Consider the following 20,000-nt stretch of genomic DNA (forward strand, 5'->3'; position numbering starts at 1 on the left):
TTCTTTTATCATTTTTATCGTTTATTTTATGTTTTTTTGCTATATTTCTCTTTCTCTACAACTCTCTCTCTCTATATATATATATATATTTTTTGGGGGGTATGTCTTTCCCTTTTTCTTTTCTTTTCTCTCTGTTTCTCCATTTCTTTCCTTTTCTCTCTGTCTTTCTCTCTTTCTCTGAATCTGTCTATCTCCCTCTTTCTTATTTATTTCTTGTTTGGTTCTTCGTGTGCTTGAATCCGTGAAAAGTTTATCACTGATCGTCTCCGTTCTTCTCCCTCCTTCTCTTGCCTCCTCTCCTCCTAAATTCTTCTCTTCCTCCATTCTTCTTACTTTATCTCCCTCTCGCCTCGCCCCCCCCCCCCCCTCGCCCCATAATACCCCCGCTACGCCCTCTTCGTCCGGACTATAAGCGTTTGATTGCTCTATCCGCGGCCGCCTCCCCGCCCCGCCCTCCTCGTCCCCCGCGCCCTTTGGCCTTCCACCCGCGTCGCCTCCTCGCCGTTTTTCACGCCCGCGCCCGATATATCTCGTCCCCGAAGCGCGCGCGAGGAGGGGGAGGAGGCGCTGCCGGCGGGGCGTCAGCGGCCGCAAGAAAAATGACCCGTTAATGGTCCTCCGCGGCGACGTTAATTCGGGCCTTATCAGCGCGGCGGCGATATCGACGGCGCGAGGGACTTGCCTTTGTCCGGCAGCTCGCCAAGGCCCTTTTTGCGGCCGCCACTGCCTCGGCGCCCTCTTTATGTGCGCCCTTCCTCGCGGGGGAGCGCGGGCGTGCTTCGGGGCCTCCGAGCCTGCGTTCCCGCCGCGGCGCTGACGTCTGGACGCCCGGGCGCGCCGCCTCCCCGCCTCGCCCTGGGCTGGCGCGTCCGAGGGCGAGCGCAGTAAGGGAGGCTTTCAGAAGCTCCTCGGCGGTTTTTTGCGCGGATGGCGACAATAGGCCCGTCCAACAGCGCCGAAAGTCACCCGCGGCCGCGCCAGGAAGCCTCCGTTCGAGCGGCCTTATTCGCACAACGCGTCTGGTTCGGACGCTCGCTCTATCGAGCCTTTGCCGGATGTTATAATTCAAGATTTACCCGTCGGTTTTTTTGCGCTCGGATCGATGGCCGTGATTGGCACTTTCGGGCCTTAAATTTCATGATTATCTCATCGAGCCTCGTAATGACTCGCCTGCGCCGCGGGTTCGTCGGGCAGTTCACACCTCCCTCGTGTCAGCTGACGGCAGGTGCGCGCGCCGTGTCTGCCCCTCGAGGCCGTCTGGAGGTTTTCGAATGCAGGGTTTATATATATATATATATATATATATATATATATATATATATATATATATATATATATATATATATATATATATGTGTGTATATATATATATATATATATATATATATATATATATATATATATATGTACACATGTTTGTATTTATATGAAAGTGGCAAAACACTACATAAGTGTCGGTAGGAATGTGTAAACACACACACACGCATGTGCCCGCGTGCACACACACACATATATATACACATATATATATGTGTACACTCATAGCCGCGCACCCGCAGACGCGCAAGCACCCCGCGCGCCCCATGGCTCCGCCCCCAAGGCCAGCAGACTCCCCCCCCAGGACCGCCGCCGAGCGAGTTCACAGAAGCTGCCACATTCCGGGGGTTCGAAGCAGCTGGTGTCGAGGCTTCCCCTTGGCCGCGTCCGAATCCCATCAATCTTGTGCTGGAGATAAGCCGCGATAAGGACTCCGCGTTTTCCCACAGATTCTGGTCTTACATATCATTATCATATCGGCGCTGGATGCAATTCCGATCATAGTGGGCAGGATGCTCCGCGACCCAATCGTTCTCGCTTCGACTCGCTTCGACTCGCTTCGGATTCGCTTCGCCGGCTCTCGCTCGCCAGTCGGTCGTTTGTTTGTTTGTTTGCGACGGGACGAGGGTGACATGGTGACTTCGTGAGGGAAAACTGAGGCATTTTAGGCTTGTTTGTCTCTTTGTGAGGGGATGATGACAACAAGGTGGTTATTCATTTTTGCTCTCTCTCTGTCTGTCTGTCTGTCTATCTGTCTGTCTGTCTGTCTGTCTGTCTGTCTGTCTGTCTGTCTGTCTGTCTGTCTCTCTCTCTCTCTCTCTCTCTCTCTCTCTCTCTCTCTCTCTCTCTCTCTCTCTCTCTCTCTCTCTCTCTCCCTCTCTTTTAAGTACATGGTATTTTTTCTTATTCTATGTACGTATGAAATTAGAAAAAAAACATAGATTGCTTGTCTTTTAACAAGGGAATGGATGGGAAAGGGATAATGATAAATGGTAATTGTTAGTGTTTGAAGATAATTGAGATGCTTAAGCTACGTAGCATTTTCTTTTCGCTTTATTTCATATGGATGTAGAGATCTCTATCTCTCACCCGAAGAGGAAACATATCTTAAACCCCCATGATTTTTTTTTTTTTTTTTTTTTTTTTTTAGCTCAAAGACGTTACACAAAGGGAGGTATCATTATCTCTCAAAGATGAAATATTCCGCTATTTCCTACCCCCAGCAAAAAAAGAAAAAAGAAAAGAGAGAGAGAGAAAGAGAGAGAGAGAGAGAGAGAGATAGAGATAGAGATAGAGATAGAGATAGATAGATAGATAGATAGATAGATAGATAGATAGATAGAGAGAGAGAGAGAGAGAGAGAGAGAGGGAAAGGAAGAGAGAGAGAGAAAGGAAGAGAGAGAGAGAGAGACAGAATCAGAGAGAGAGAGAGAGAGAAAAAAGGAAAAAAGAAAAAAGGAAAGACAATAGAAAAGATTAAAGGGTAATTACACTGATCCCCACCATTATAATCACGAAGCTTAAGTATACAGCTCTGTCAACCATAACCTCTATTTAACGGCTTCTCCCCCCCAACCGTAATCCCGCCACAGCCTGCAACATCCCTGCAAGAATGCAACCGGGAGTAATATCGGGGTATCAATAATCAATGACTCCTGATGACTCCTGATCATTTATTCCGAAACGTGACGCGTAAGAGGGTCTCGGTCGCTGTAAGGGTCGGATCGTCTTCGGTTCAGGAATTTTGATAGGTCAGTAAGGAGGGAACCGAGGTGGTGGCCGCGGAGGAGGAGGAGGAGGAGGAGGAGGAGGGGGAGGAAGAGAGGAGGAGGAGGAGGAGGGGAAGGGGGGAAGAGAGGAGGAGGAGGAGGAGGGAAGGGGGGAAGAGAGGAGGAGGAGGGGGAGGAGGGGAAGGAGGGAAGAGAGGAGGAGCAGGAGGAGGGGAAGGGGGGAAGAGAGGAAGAGGAGGAGGAGGGGAAGGGGGGAAGAGAGGAGGAGGGGAAGAGAGGAGGAGGGGAAGAGAGGAGGAGGGGAAGGAAGAGGGGAAGAGAGGAAGGGAGGAAGAGGAGGAGGGGAAGTGAGGAGGAGGAGGAGGGGAAGAGGGGAAGAGAGGAGGAGGAGGAGGGAAGGGGGAAGATAGGAGGAGGAGGAGGGGAAGGGTGGCAGAGAGGAGGAGGAGAGCTAAAAGAGGGAATTAGTGAGAGTAAGGAAGAACGGAAAAAGGAAGAGGCGGAGGAGGAGGAGGATAGAAAGATGATGGTGATGATGAGGAGAATCAAATAAGGAAAAAGGTAAGGATAAGGAGGAAAAGGATAGTCAAAGAAGGGAAGAAGTGAGGATATGGATGAGGAGGAGAAAGTAGGAGATGATAATAAGGTACAGAAGATGAGACAAGATATGAAACAAAGCAAGGGGAAAAAAACAAGTATAAAGAGAAGGACGGGAAAGATGAGGGGAATAAGACAGAGGAGGAGACCACCAAAGAAGCAAGAGAAGAATAAGGGGGAGGCAAAATGGAACTATCAATCGGTGATAAAAATGAACAACCAAAAGTAAAAAATAATAATAATAAACAAATAAAAAATCAATAAAAAATATATATATATCAAAGAAAAAGCAAATAATAATAAAAATAAAAAACAAAGAAGAGGCAACAGAAGGAATAGAAACAAAACCAAAAAGGAACACGATAAATAAGAGAAAGAAGAAGAAGAGAAAGAGGAGAAAAAAGAAACAACAACACACCCAAGAACGTAAGGAGTATACCAGGCAAAGGGTTAAGGAGAGTTCTCAAGCGGCTTACACTCCTCGATTCGATTCTGGAATGTATGTGTTTTTTACCTTATGATCATTCCGTGTCATCCTTAGCATGCATTCCTTGATTTACGGCTTTAAAAGGGCCCTTACCTCGCCCTGAGCGCCGTCTGCTGCAGCGGCTGAATAGATAATCATTTCTGCGCTTGGGATTCGAACCAGATTGGCGGGGTGGTCTTTATGTATTTGTGTGTGGGTGTATTTGTAAATGTGGATGTATTTGTGTAAATATGTGTTTCTGTGTGTGTGTGTGTGTGTGTGTGTGTGTGTGTGTGTGTGCGTGTGTGTGTGCGTGTACATGTGTGTATCTGTGTATGTGTATACATACATACATATATGTATGTATGTATGTATTTATGTATGTATACATGTGTCTGTATGTACACACCCGACATAAACATACGGAAACACACTCCAATGCCATGACCTTCCCTCACTCGATCGCCTTCCCCTCAATAACGCCCGCATTTCTCCCGCCCACAGCCTGCAGAGAGACGGCCTTCCTGTACGCCCTCACCTCCGCCGCCGTCACACACACCGTGACGCGGGCGTGCACGGAAGGATCCATCGACTCCTGCAATTGCGACTACAGGACGGAGGGACCTTCAGGTGGGTGCTTCGTCTTCCAGGATTTGAAGGATTGCAATTAGTCAGGATTTAGGATTTGAAAGATTTGATTTGTCAGGATTTCAAGATTTGAAGGATTTCAATTAGTCAGGATTTAGGATTTCAGGATTTTAATTACTTAATTATTTAATTATTCGTCTTCCAGGATTTCAGGATTTCAGTTCGTTAAGATTTAGGATTTGAAAGATTTGATTAGCCAGGATTTCAGTATTTGAAGGAATTTATTTAGTCAGGATTTAGGATTTTAGGATTTGAAGGATTTCAGTTAGGATTTAGGATTTCAGGATTTCAATTAGTCAGATTTTAGGATTTCAGGATTTTAATTAGTCAGGATTTAGGATTTCTGGATTTCAATTAGTCAGGAATTAGGATTTCAGGATTTGAAGGATTTCGATTAGTCAGGATTTAGGATTTTAGGATTTGAAGGATTTCAGTTAGTCAGGATTTAGGATCTCAGGATATCAATTAGTCAGACTTTAGGATTTCAGGATTTCAATCAGTCAGCATTTAGGATTTCAGGATTTCAATGTCATCCTTTAGGATTTCAGGATTTGAAGGATTTCATGTAGTTTCAGTATTTGGTATTTAGTATCTCAACGTATTCAGCATTTAGTATTTACAAAAGAGCATAGGGATTTTAGGACATCACTCAAACTCAAATAAAAGAGAGAGAAAAAAACAATGTATGATAAAAAGAAGATGCTTGATCTTTTCAAATGATAATAATGATAAAAAGAAATAAATACGAATGATGATAAATGATAAAAAAGAAATTAGATATGATTATGATGATAAGAACATTACGGTGGATGAAGACAAGATCACAAGCTCATCATTTCTTCTTTTTATTATTATCATTATCACTGTTATCATCATCATCATCATCACTATTACTATTATCATTATTTTTTGTAATAATTTATTATTATCATTATTATCCTTATCATCCTTCTTCTTAATAGTATTGTATTTATTATCATCACTATTACTATTATCATTATTATTTTAATACTTTATTATCATTATTATTATCATCATCCTTATTATTCCTCTTATTATTAGTATCAAAATTGTTTTATTATCATTACTATCATCATTATCATTAGTAATAGTAGTAGTATATCATTATCATAATCATCCATTCCTTAATAACTAGAACACTAAAGCAAACTTCACCCCTCCCCCCCGCCCCCCCACAGGACTCGACTGGGAGTGGGGGGGCTGCTCCGACAACATCGACTTCGGCGACAACTTCTCCAGGCTGTTCGTGGACGCCGGCGAGAAGGGGCGTGACCCGAGGTTCCCCATGAATCTGCACAACAACGAAGTGGGGAGACTGGTGAGTGGCCGGGGTGGTGGTGGTGGGGAAGTAGGGGGAGGTGGGGGTGGGGGTAGGGGTGGTGGTGGGGGGTGGGGGTAATGGTGGGGGTGGAGGTGGGGGTGGTGTTGTTACTGGTGTTGGAGGTGGGGGTGAGTGGCCGGGGTGGTGGTGGTGGAGATGGGGGTGGTGTTGTTACTGGTGTTGGAGGTGGTGGAAGTGGTGGTGGTAGTGGTTTGTTATGGTTGTTACTGTTACTATTAAAATTACTGCTGATATTATTGTTATTCTTATTTCTAGTATTACAGGTATTATCATAATCATTATTGTTATTATTGTTATCATTACCATTATAATTATCACATTTATCATTATCATTATGATTATCATATCTATCATTATTATTATTACCATTAGAGTTATTATTAATATCATTATTACAATCATCATTATTGGCAGTAGTAGCAGCAGTAGTAGTAGTAGTAATAATAGAAGTCGGTTACCATTATTATCATTATTGCTATCATCGTTATTACCGGTACTACTACAACTGCTACTGCAATACTACTACTACCGCTGTTGGTGTGTTGATGTCATTACTGTTATCCACATCATCTTAATTAACACCTTTATCTATTTATTTCTCTGTTAATCCTTTATTTGTTCTTATTTGTTAACTGCGCGTCTACTCTCTGATGCAAAGATCTTCTCTATTGCATTCTCTTTCTCTTTTTCTGTTTGCTTAATGCTGTTTTGATCGTGTTTATTTATGTATGGATATCCTCTTTTTCCTTTTCCTTTTCTTTTATCATTATATCGTTTGTTTGTTTGTTTGTCTATCTGTTGGTCTGTCCGTCTCTCTGTCTGTCTCTCTTTCTCTCTGTGTCTGTTTATATCTGTGTGTCTGTGTCTGTTTGCTTGTCTGTCTCTCCTTCTCTCTGTCTGTTTATATCTGTGTCTGTGTATCTATTTGTCTGTCTGTCTGTCTGTCTCTCTTTCTCTGTCTGTTCATATCTGTGTGTCTGTGTATCTGTTTGTCTGTCTGTCTGTCTGTCTCTCATTCTCTCTCTCTCTCTCTCCTTTTCTCCTTACTATTTTTTTTTCTCAGCATGACAAACCAAAGATGAAAAAGGATAAAATGACCAAAATAATAATTTCAAAAATTCCCATAAAATACCTCCGGGGATTTTGTAGAGGGAGTGACCGTGAATTTCAGCGTCTTTAAAGATCATATCAGAAAATAATGATTGATAAACCATGAAATAGGGAAATTGCAGAGACCGCTACTTCGGGTAAATGACCTTATGGCGTTTTTGCTTTTGGGCGCTAAGGTCAAAGTTTTTGAGGTGCGGTGAAAGAAAAAAGAGAAAGAAAAAGAAAAAAAAAAAAAGAAAAGGAAAAAAAAGGAGAAAAAAAGAGAAAATAGAGATGAGGGAAGGATTAAAATGGTGTGAGGGAAAGCTGAAAGAAGGGGTATAAAGAGCAGTTGAAAATGTGTATCTTCATATGTAAGATTAAGAGAGAGAGAGAGAGAGAGAGAGAGAGAGAGAGAGAGAGAGAGAGAGAGAGAGAGAGAGAGAGAGAGAGAGAGAGAGAGAGAGAGAGAGAGAGAGAGAGGAGAGAGAGAGAGAGAGAGAGAGAGAGAGAGAGAGAGAGAGAGAGAGAGAGAGAGAGAGAAAGATAAAGAGAGTAATAAATAGATAGATAGATAGAGAGAAAGAAATAGATAGATAGATAGAGAGAAAGAAATAGATAGATAGATAGAGACTGAGACAGAAACAGACAGATAGAGACGGAGAGAGGCAGACAAAAACAAACGCACCTCTCCTATCCCTCTCTCCCTCTCGTGGTAGGAGAGACTGTCTCAACTTTTCCCCGGTTAGCTCTCAACTGAGGAGAATTAGCAAGTACTCAGTCCACTACTTTAAAAATGCGTCTTTTTCCATTGCTTTCCTACGCTTTAGAGTACCTCTCTTAAAAAAAAAAAAAAAAAAAAAAAAAAAAAAAAAAAAAAAAAGCCAAATGTTTTCAAATGCCTAGTTTATCATATTCGCACACTAGAAAGGATTATGATAATAATAGTAATTGATAATAAGGATGATGATAATGATAATGATAATGATAATAATAATAATAATAATAATAATAATAATAATAATAATAATAATAATAATAACAATAATACTAATAATAATAACAACGATGAAAATATAATTCACAATAATATCATTGATGATTATAATGAATCAACAAATGTTTGAATGATATCTCGGTCTCTTTGAGCATTAAGCATTTTGAGCTTTAAGCATCGCTTGAAAGGCATTAAATTAGGTCTTAGCGATGTCTCTGTTATTGGTGCAGTTGCCTAATATGGTGTTGATCATGTTTTTTTTTTTTTTTTTTTTCTTTTTTTTTTTTTTTTAGTATCTTTGTGATGCTCATGGTGATTGTGTTATTAGAGAAACTGATTAGAGTTTACTTATCGTTATTATTATCCTTGCTATCATTATTGTCATTATTGACGTTTTATTACTACTTTCACTACTATTACTCATGCTGATGTTACTTATACTACCATTAGTATGAGAATTACTATTACTATGATTTATCAATTATTTTAATTATTATTAACAATATCATCATCATTGCTACTGTCCTTATCCTTATTAGAATGATAATTAACATCATTAAGACATTATCATCACTTCATTATCATTATTATCATATTATTTGTTTTATTCTTGTTTTATGGTCGTCATTAGGATCACATCTTTACAATAAACAGCTTAGCATTGATATTTCTAATTATCTGTTATCAATGTTATGATTTTTATTTTATTACGCATGTTTTGAACTTACCAATGCCTTCGATTTTGTTATTCAAACTCGTATTTTTTTACGTCGACAAAACCTACTTTCACGACACAAAAGAGCCATCCATCTCAAACCGACCCGCGTCAAGTGCTTAATGACCCCCTCGCTAAGTGGCTTTAATTACCCTTGACCACCCTTCTTTCAAGTTCCAATTAAACAGACGCCAAAGGAGAGAGAGAGAGAGAGAGAGGGAGAGAGAGAGAGAGAGAGAGAGAGAGAGAGGGAGAGAGAGAGGGAGGGAGAGAGAGAGAGAGAGAGGGGGGGGGAGGGAGGGGGAGGGAGGGAGGGAGGGAGGGAGGGAGGGAGGGAGGGAGGGAGGGAGGGAGGGAGGGAGGGAGGGAGGAAGAGAGAGAGAGAGAGAGAGAGAGAGAGAGAGAGAGAGAGAGAGAGAGAGAAAGCGAGAGACAGAGACAGAGAGAGAGACAGAGAAGAGAGAGAGGCCCATCATTCCCTTTCCCCGAAACCCCCAAACTAAAAGCACAAAAGGAGATTGGACATCTTCGGCAGGTAACATAATTAGTCCTCGACCCACCACGGAACCTACCATAAAACAGGGGGTCCCTCAACCACAACTATTACTACTACTACTAACTAACACCATAGTTGGGTCCCTTCGCTGACCGTCAACGACCATCAACGCTACATGTTTATTACACGTTGTTTATCCCCCCCTGGAATTGATGCTTCGGTTGTGAGAAATTGATTATATTTATGGGGGGGGGAGGGGGAGGAAAGAACTGCTCTGTGTACAAAAGGATTCAGTGATGATGGGATTTTATCGTTTTTTTTTTTCGAAGACTGAAGCTATATCGCTGTTATGAAGCCTGACTATGACCAAAATTTTAATCTTAGTTCATTTTATGGGAGGGTCTATGATTTGTATTAAATAGATTTCAAACGATCGATAACTATCATTGATTCCCTCACGACTACACGCATACATAAAAAAGAAAAAACAACGCAAACTACCGAGATATTTACTATTACAAATTGTCCCTTGTAAATAGGGAAGAAAAACCGAGATATTTGTAAATAAACAAATTGTCCCTTGTAAATAGGGAAGAAAAAACGCAGATACCTAATCTTTACCGCTGATACTAATCATTCAAAGTGTTTATACCCGCGTTTACCACAGCCACAAGCGCCGTCAGAGTCGCGTCACGCCACTCAGAGCCTCGAGCGAATTCTCTTAACACTCGTCGGATATCGCGGCCCCGCTTACCAGAACGAATTCTTGACCAAAATGCTACCGGCGCCGAGATGCTCTGATGAGATACATAGCGGTGTCGAGGTGAGCTTAATCCCTCTCTCTCTCTCTTTCTCTTCTTTTCTCTTTCTGATTCTTTCTCTTACTCTCTCTTGTTCTCTCTCTCTCTCTATCTTCTCCTTGTTCTCTTCTCTCCCTCCCACCCCACTCATTATTTCTTTCTCTCTCTTTACCTATCTCTCACCAATGTTGGATATATTTCTTTCTCCTTTATATCCCGTCTTGAAAACAATCATAAATATACCGACTCTGTTGAGATCAACAGATGTTTTCCCAATGTATTTTCTCTCTCGGGAATTAACCGTACACGCCTTGTGGTAAGACGGACAGACGCACAACGCTGGAGAGGCCAAAAGCGGTGTGAGAGGGCGACCAGTACATCCCAGCTGTCAACTCTCTATACCACTGGCATTCGTGAGCTCCCTTTAATAGAGCTCCTTCCATTAATAGAAAGCTCTAATTCATACATCCATGAACTCTTGCTAATACAGAACTTCTTTAAATACAGAGATACATTTAAATACATGAACTCTTTTTAATACAGAGCTGTTTTTATTAATAGAGAGTTCTGTTTAACATATTCACGGCATCCTTTTAATATAGTTCCTTTTAATACAAAGCAATCTTTTAATACATCCGTGAGCTCCTTCTAAATACAGCTCCCTTTTTTAAAATTCAAAGGTCCTATTAAAAAAGAGCTCCCTTTTTTTTAAAGTACAGAGCTCTTTTTCACACAGATTGCAATGCGTTACCCTGCAATACCGACGTGGATCAGGCCCGGAGACGACTCGTCCTCTCTGCCTCAATTCGAAAGCTCAGTCACATGGCTCCCTCTTTCAATGCGTTAGACCAACTCCATCACACGGTCTACCCGCCATATGCACGCAAACAGCCATGCAAATGACGAACACGAAAATCATACTAGTCATGAAGTAAGTGAAGAAGTTATTGAAGGCAAGATAATAGTCGCTGCGGTGTTGATAATGATGTTTGTGCGAGGGGCCGCCTTCTGACACTGACCGTGGCAAATTTTGTACACTAACCGACCCCGACCCGCCTCGCCGCCGCGCCCGCTCCGGATAAAGTTATCTCCGGGTTGGATAACGGCGTTCGGGTATTGGCCTTGTTACTCGGGCTTCGATTAGCGTTGGTCTAGGTTGTTCATTCCGTGGTAGAAGCGTCGTTGATCGAAACGAGCGGCGAGATAGAACCGCGAGTGTTCGAATATGAGGGAGATCGCTTTGTTATTTATGACGCTGTGCGAAGCGACCATAACGCCGGTCGCCCTTTTTTTTGTGCTGCGCCGAAAGGAATTCCAAAAAGAAATAATTAGTTACGCTTCGAGCACCATATTTTTACATATATAGGTGAACTTTTCCTTATAATGAAGGTCGTCGCACAAAAAAACGAGACTTTGGAAGAAGCGTAAAACAACCGTAAGATAATCCAAGAAATTCACGACGAATTCAACCGCGAAAATGAACGTAAACACAAGAAAACGAAGACAAAACAACAACAACAACAACAACAAAAACACACACACACACACCAAGAAGAAGAAGAAGAAGGGGGAAAAACTGGAAATAAAATATCAACAACTATTTAAGCAAACCGTTTATTTAATTAAGGTCCCTTTGTCTATCACTCGATCAGAAACAGGATTAGAGTGTGGAGTGTCGGACGATCGACCCACAGCCATAATTTACGAGAACTTGAGCTCCTTGTAGACTAGGGTTATCTCCTTCAGGTGAGATCTGAAGAGGAGGAGTTCCTGACGAAGGAGGAGGGTGCATGGGTGGGGGGGGGGGGCAGAGGGGGAGGTCCGGTAGGGGGGAGAGGGGGAGGTCGAGAAGGGAAGGGGAGGGAGGGAGGGTATTTGGATGGGGGGTCGATGGGGGGTGGGGGGAGGTCGAGAAGGGAGAGGGAGGGGGGGAGGGTATTTGGATGGGGGGGTGGGGGGAGGTCGAGATGGGAGGAGGGAGGGGGGAGGGTATTTGGATGGGGGGGTCTTGAAGGGGAAATGGGGGTCGATTGGGGGTGGGGGGGAGGTCGAGAAGGGAGGGGGAGGGGGGGAGGGTATTTGGATGGGGGGGTCTTGAAGGGGAAATGGGATTCGATGGGGGGGAGGGGGGAGGTCTTGAAGGGGAAGGGGATGGGGGGTCTTGAAGGGGGGGGGAGGTCGAGGAGGGAGGGGAGGAGGTCGAGAAGGGAGGGGGAGGGGGAGGGTGCATGTGTGGGGGGCCGATGGGGGGGAGGTCGAAAAAGGAGAGGGAGGGGGGGAGGGTATTTGGATGGGGGGTCTTGAAGGGGGAATGGGGTTGGGAGGGAAGGGGGTATCTTAAAGAAAGGGAAATGGTGGAGGGGGATATTTGAAAGGTTAATGGGGGGGGGGGAGGTATCGAGAAAAAGGCGGGATGGAGGTATTTGAATGGGGGGGGGGGCGGGGGAATCAAGAAAAGGGGTGATGGGGGAATCTAATTGGTAAATGGGTGGGAGAAAGGGGGTATCTCGTAAGGGGGAAGGGGTGCCTTAAATGGTGAGGGGGGGGGGGGTAGGGGGGTGAATAGGGTATAAAAAAAAATAAGGGGGGAGGGGGTACTTAGATAGTGAATGGGTGGGGGGATAGGGAGGGGGATACCTGAATAGGGAATAGGTTGAGGGGGAAGAGGTCTTGGAGAGGGGGGATGGGGTGGGGGGGGGGAAGATTCTCATACTCTCCAATTTTATAGATAAATCATGCAATAAATATCATTTATTAAATCATAACTCATATACTTAAAATCAAACGAACGGATAGACGAATAACAAAATAATGAATAAATAAGCATGCAAAGTATATACACAATAAACAAGAAAAGATTTAATTCACGGACGCATGAGCTCATGAACCTTATATATTATCATTATTTTTTTCTAATTCAAGGACCAGATATGCGCTTAATGTATAATAATTATCTCTCCCTTTTTTCACTTGATAACCATTTGGCAGATGATGATTAATGAAGACAATGATAATGAATAGAAAAAAAAGGTTGTTGATAGCGCTGCAGATCGATCATTATATCATTCAGCGAGGAGAGTCATGGAGAGAGATGATGAATAAAAGGAGGAAGAAAAAATCTCCATTGTGTTCAGAATCATAGCCGCCACCCACACCGTCCCACCCATGAAGCCGAAGTCAAGGCTACTCGCGCTGTCCGAACACCGCGGGAGGTTGTGATCACGCTTATGGTGGAGAAGGGAAGGAGGAGAGAGAATGAAGAAGAAAATGGAGAAAGGAATGAGAAGAGAGAAGGAAGAAGGGAATGATCAGAAGTATGAGAAGAGAGAAACTGACAATATATATATATATATATATATATATATATATATATATATATATATATATATATATATATGTGTGTGTGTGTGTGTGTGTGTGTGTGTGTGTGTGTGTGTGTGTGTGTGTGTGTGTGTGTTTGTGTGTGTGTGTTTATATGTGTGTGTAGATAGATAGATATATAGAAATAGATAAAGACAGACAGATATATATATAAATAAGTAGACAGATATATATAAACAAGCAGATAGATAGATATAAATATAGATTCAGCCATTGATATAAAGAGTATATAGATAGAGACATAGTTCAACGATATCCCGTATGTGTCTGCCTCCTGAACGCGGAAGAGACCCCATCAGCCTCGGTTCCGCGAGAAGCCGAACCCGCCTCGATGTGAAGCCGAAACAGCCGCTGTGTGAAGCTGTAAGCACGCAGGTTCCTGAGCAGCGAAGCAAGGCGTCGGAGGAGGTTCATTAAGAGAGTAGGTGTGGCTCCGAAGACCCGGCATTGTGTGCTGGGCGTGGTCACAGGAACCAGGTGGTGTTGGGCGTGGTAGCTTGCTAATTGCAGAGTCTTGCAACGTGCGAATTATTGGACAGAATGGGTATCACTGAGCCGTCGCGGTTTTGCTGCCTGTGCGGGCGGGGAGGAAAAATATAACGGGAGTTTTTGTGTTTATAGGAAAATGTAATCGATAAGGATTAATTAAAATGTATGAATACCGTAGCTTTCCGTAAAACAATAAAAAAGATAAACTGAAAGAAAAATACACACCTGGGCAAGGATTAAACGATAATGTACAGTATAACACTTAGGATATCATACCTAATAAATGTATGTATAAGTATATAGGTATATATACAATCATACACACACACACACACACACACACACACACACACACACACACACACACACACACACATATATATGTGTGTGTGTGTGTGAATCATAGAAGAGACAGTGGGTAAATCGGAAAGAGAAGAAAGGGAAGAAGTGGAGATGAAAGGGGGAGGGAAGATGGAGGGAAAGTTGGCGAAAGGAGGGAAGAATATTAAGGGATCATGGGAGGTGGGAGGGAGGTAGAAGGGTAAGGAGAAGAGGAAGAAAAAGGGGAGGCGGAGGAGAGGAAGGGAGTGGAAGAGGGAGAGGGAAGAGAGGAGGGAGGGGAGGAGAGGAATAGAAAGAAGTGAAAGAGGCAACAGAGGGAAGGAGGAGGTGGAGGGGATAATGGAAGGAGGAGATGACGAAGGGAGGTGGAGAAGCAGGGACATGAGAGGAGAGTAGAGGGAAGAGAGAGAGAGAAAAGGAGTAGGGAGAGGCAGATGAGAGAGGAGAGAGGGGAGAGGAAAGAAGTAGGGAGAGGAGAGAGGAGAGAGGAGTGAGGAAAGAAGTAGGGAGGAGGAGAGGAGAGAGAAAAGAAGTAGCGAGAGGAGAGAGGAGAGAGACGAAAGGAGTAGGGAGTAGGGAGGATGAGGAGAGAGGAGAGAGGAGTGAGGAAAGAGAGGGAGGGACGGGAGGGGAAGAGGGGCAGGAGGGGGGGTGGGGGTGCGGCGTCGCTGTGTGTGGCGTCCCGGGCACAGAGGCCGCGCGATCTTACTTAATGCACCCTTTCATAATTGCGGTGCCTGATGCGAAAATAAATGCCTAGGAGTGAGGGAGGTGTAGCGGCGGTCGGCGGCTGAGGGCGGAAGGCGGCCGCTAGTTATGTCTCGAGTGAAGTTATGGCTTGAGAGAAGTTATGTTGACTCGAGAACGGAGTTACAAGTGGAGGGAGGGAGGGAGGGTGGGAGAGAGGGATGAAGGGAGGGAGGGTAGGAGGGAGGGAGGGAGGGAGGGAGGGAGGGAGGGTAGGAGAGAGGGATGAAGGGAGGGAGGGAGAGAGAGAGAGAGAGAGAGAGAGAGAGAGAGAGAGAGAGAGAGAGAGAGAGAGAGAGAGACAGAGAGAGAGAGACAGAGAGAGAGACAGACAGACAGACATAGAAAGAGAGAGAGATACGGGAAATAGAGAGATAGATAGACAGAGAAAAAAGAAGACATATACAGACAGACAGACAGAGAGAGCGAAAGAGAGAGCGAAAGAGAGCGACGGCCCCGCAATTGTCTTTCTCGGAAGGCATCAGCCGGTGACTCGAAGGCAGAAGCAAGACATCAGAAGAAAGACGGAAAGAAGGGGAGGGAAAGGAGGGGGGGAGGGGGGAGTATGACCTCCTCTATCATTACGAAACACTTGGCGGACGAGAGGAGTGGAGTGTGTGTGTATTTGGAGGTGGCTTTGATCACGCGGGAGCAGGGAGTGAACGCAGATTGAAAGGAGTGGGCATCACGACCGCGGCGTCGAGATGAGAGGTGGCGAGGCAGTGACAAAAATCGAAAAGGGGTTTTACACGTATTTTTTTCCTTTTTTTTCTTTCTTTCTCTCTCTTTCTTCTTTTTTTTTTTTTTTCTTTCTCTCTCTCTCTCTCTGTCTCTCTTCCTCTCTCTCTCTCTCTCTCTCTCTCTCTCTCTCTCTCTCTCTCTCTCTCTCTCTCTCTCTCTCTCTCTCTCTCTCTCTCTCTCTCTCTCTTTAGAAAGTTATTAGTATTGGAGAATCTAATCTATACGGTTACGTTTCTATACCATTTTCGTTATTAGACTGATCAGGCTTGTTCACGATACAAAACGTAACATTGACCCCCAACGCTAAAACAATGAACGACCTAAAAATTCCGGCCGCTAAAACTGAAACATGGCGGTATAAGTGCGTAGAGTTTAACACCCCCTTTTGGCCTTCTCGCGTCGCTTGGCTCCCTTGATCTGCGTTCATTCCTCGCAGCCTTGTGAGGTGGGGGTGGGGGGGAGGCAGGGCGATTAGAGGTGTGAAGAACTGCAATGAAACTTAATTATTTTAATTATCCTTTGCCTCCTGTTGCCATTAAAGTACATCATCAAGCTGTGGTATATTTTGATTGCATGTGTATATATGTATATATATATATATATATATATATATATATATATATATATATATATATATATATATATATATATATATATGTATATATATACATATATATATATATATATATATATATATATATATATATATATATATATATATATATATATATATTTATATATAGAGAGAGATAGATAGTTAGATAGATAAATAGATAGATAGATAGATAGATAGATAGATAGATAGATAGATAGATAGATAGATAGATAGACAGGTAGATAGTTAGATAGGTAGGTAGGTAGATAGATAGATAATAACCATAATAATGTTAATAATAGTAACAATGACAATGATATTAATAATGATGATGATGAAAAGGGTAATAGAGATTGCAATAATAATGATAATAATAGTAATGATACTACTACTACTACTGATAATAATAATGATAATGCTGATTATGACGATGGTGATGACAACAAGACTAATATCAATAGGAATAATGATAATAATAATGATAATAGAAATTTAATGATTATAGTAACTAATGTCAATAACGATAGTAATACTGATAACAACAATAGTGATAACAATAGAGAAAGCGCTCTGGCATTAAGACCCAAAGTTCCACACACCCAGTTATATTTCTTCTTTGTTATTCCTACTATTTATCTCCATCGCCCGGCACATTCCCAAGGTCTGGCATCAACTCTCCAAGATATAAAAGAATAGAAAAAAGAGAAAGAAAAAGAAAAAGAAAAAGACAGAAAAAATACACTTGTAACATCTCAGAATGCAAAACCAGTTGCCAAGATGTCTAAGAGGTATGTTGAGGTCGCATTTAAATAATCAGAGGTAGAGAGACACGTAGCGAGAGAGGGCGATTCGGGGTCTTGGCCTCTCTCTCTTCCCTCTTTCTTGAAACTCTTTCTTTCTTTCCTTCTTTACCCTTTTCTGTCTGTCTGCCTGTCTCTGTCTTGCTCTCTGTCTCTGTCTTTCTCTCTGTCTGTCTCTGACTTTCTCTCTGCCTGTCTGCCTGTCTGTCCGTCTGTCTGTCTCTGTCTCTCTGTCTGTATCTCTCTCTCTCTTTCTCTGTCTATCTGTCCGTCCGTCTGCCTGTCTGTCTCTGTCTCTCTTTCTCTGTCTGTCTGTCTGTTATTCTCTCTTTTCTTATCTCCGTCTCTTTCTCCTTTCCCTCTCCCTCTATCTTCCTATTCCCTTTCACCACTCATCCATTCTCCCTCTCCGCCATTTCTTCCCGTCTATTCCTTTCTTCCCCTTCGTATGCTCTTCTTCCTTTTCCTCATCTCCCTCCTCACCTTCCTCCACTCCCTCTCTCTCTCTTCCCCTTCCTCTTCTTACCCTCATTTTCCTTCCCTCGTCTATTCTTCTTTCCCTCTCTTCGTCTTCCATTCCTGCTCTGTTCATAAAGCTGTCGACAGCGCGACAGTATTCGACGGTTCTCTCTCTCTTTTTCCTTCTCTTTTTCTCTCTTTTTTCTCCTTCTCTTTATCTCTCTCTCTCTGTCCTCTCTACTATCTATGCCTCTCTCTCCTTCTCTTCCTCTCTCTATCTATTCCTTTCTCCTCTCTCTCTCACTCACACACTCTCTTCCCCCTCCCCCTCTCTCTTCCCCCCGCCCAACCCCTCTCCATCGGAGCCGCCCACAACGCTCACCCGAACGCACGTGGACCTCTCCGAAAAGGGGGGGGAGGAGGGGCAGGAGGGGCAGGAGGAGGGCCCTGTTGGGGGGAGGGGCAGGGGGAGGGCCGTGTTGGGGGGAGGGGGGAGGGGGAGGGTAGGGGCGGCGTTCGTGGACGGAGCATTACAAGTCATTTGTTATCAGTCTGGCTTGACCTCTGGCCGCGCGCTGCAGGGGGCGGCCCAACCCAGCCGCCCAATGACTTCATTCACTCGGCGCTACACCTCCCTTGGCCTCGCCCCGTCGCCGCCTCCCGCGCGTCTTTTGTTTCGGAGGGCGTGCGCGCGCAGGCCGGAGCGCCAGCCCCCGTCGGTTATTGCTCATCACCATTATGTAGCTTAATGTTTGCTAATTGAGTTGAGATTCGGGTTTCCTTCGGCGTAATCTGATCAGAAAATGAGAGGCTTCCACCGGCCGAGGGGGAGATGAAGCATTCTGACAAGGGCCGAGGTCCTGCAGCATCGGCCGCGGGAGGCTCGCTCCCTCCTCCTCCTGCGAGGCTGAGCGGCGGCGTCCTCCATCACAGCCCGGCCATTCACACACCCGCAATGATCGATAAAATACAGTTTCACCCACATAATGGACCACGCAGGGAGAAGCTGGAAGGCGGTTACCCACTTTAGCGCGCGATTAGACTTGCGCCTGCGCGGTGCGGCGATGGCGCTGATAGAAGCGGTGCCAACAGCCGGGGTTCGTAAACAAAGACGAAATTATATCTCTCCTCGCTCGGGAGACGCCGCGGCGCCCTCTGCGATATCAAGCGAGGCAGATGAGGCTTAATTCTGGGGGAAATGGCAAAACATATAAAAAAAACTAATTCCATTAATGAATATGACTTATAAAGCTGGAGCTGATATATGTTAGCCTCATGTTGGCACCCCTGTTGTCTGATAGACTCGTTGTTGCGCACCTGGCCGCCCGGCATTTACGCGCCGATCCGCTTATTAATCACCCAATAATCGGTTGTTTATGCTCATCTATCACGATCCCGCGGGCGGCGAGCGGGACTGACCCATCTCTCTCCCTGGGCGTGGGCGGAGCATCGTCAGGGCTCCCGATACGACGCGAATCGAAGACATGACATTATACGGATCTGGCGGGATCCCTGGCGTGTCTAGATCTTCCCTCAGATAGCGAGCTTACACTCTTAATAATAATGACCGCCGAGGACCGGTTTGGTGTAGTCAAACTTCTCTAAATATTACTCTCTTAATACCTGCACTCCGGCGTTATTGAAATTTGGGACGCTGGACTGCAGACGCCGCCCATCCCGCCCGCCCGCGCCCGATGAATCACGTCGCCGCCCGCCCCTCGACCGACGGCGGCGACGGCACGCCCGCAGCGGGGTCGCGTCCGGGCGCCCTTCCATCAGCGCGGCGACTGCCATTACGTTCCTAATTAGCTAATCCCCCCCCCCCCCCCCCGCGCCAGCCCTTTATCACTTCCGGTGCGCGCCCCGTCGCCCTCCATCGGCCGCCCACGTCCCAGCTGGGCTCAGAAACCTCCCAATATTGCCCGCGTCCACCCCCTTCCCCCCCCCTCCCCCCGGATCCTGCAGGACGTCGAGGGAGCGGGCGGGAAGGGCGGCGAGTGGGCGAGTGGGCGGGCGGGCGGGCGAGGCGAAGCAGGAAGGTGGGGTCCGGACAGGTGGTCGAGGCCGCCCGCAAAAAAAAAAAAAAAAAAAAAAAAAAAAAAAAAAAAAAAAAAAAAAAAGGTCTCTCTCTGGAAGATTTCAATAAAGAAGATCCCAGATGGAGATATCACACGCCCAGGGTAGCCAGAGAGGATCGAACGCTCTTTATAGACATTCTGAAACATAAT

At 44.6% G+C, this 20,000-nt stretch overlaps 1 protein-coding gene across 1 annotated transcript in view; it reads left to right on the plus strand.

Moving 5' to 3' along the window:
- The window catches only part of wg (Wnt family member 1 wingless), a 34,980-nt gene that overhangs the window by 6,342 nt on the left and 8,638 nt on the right, over positions 1-20,000 (plus strand). Inside the window, exons 2-3 of the mRNA XM_070123822.1 lie at positions 4,615-4,740; positions 5,958-6,097. Coding sequence (XP_069979923.1) covers positions 4,615-4,740; positions 5,958-6,097 — 266 coding nt within the window. The remainder of the gene's footprint in view (positions 1-4,614; positions 4,741-5,957; positions 6,098-20,000) is intronic.

This window comes from Penaeus vannamei, chromosome 7 (assembly GCF_042767895.1).
Source record: "Penaeus vannamei isolate JL-2024 chromosome 7, ASM4276789v1, whole genome shotgun sequence".
In the NCBI taxonomy this organism is placed as follows: domain Eukaryota; kingdom Metazoa; phylum Arthropoda; class Malacostraca; order Decapoda; family Penaeidae; genus Penaeus; species Penaeus vannamei.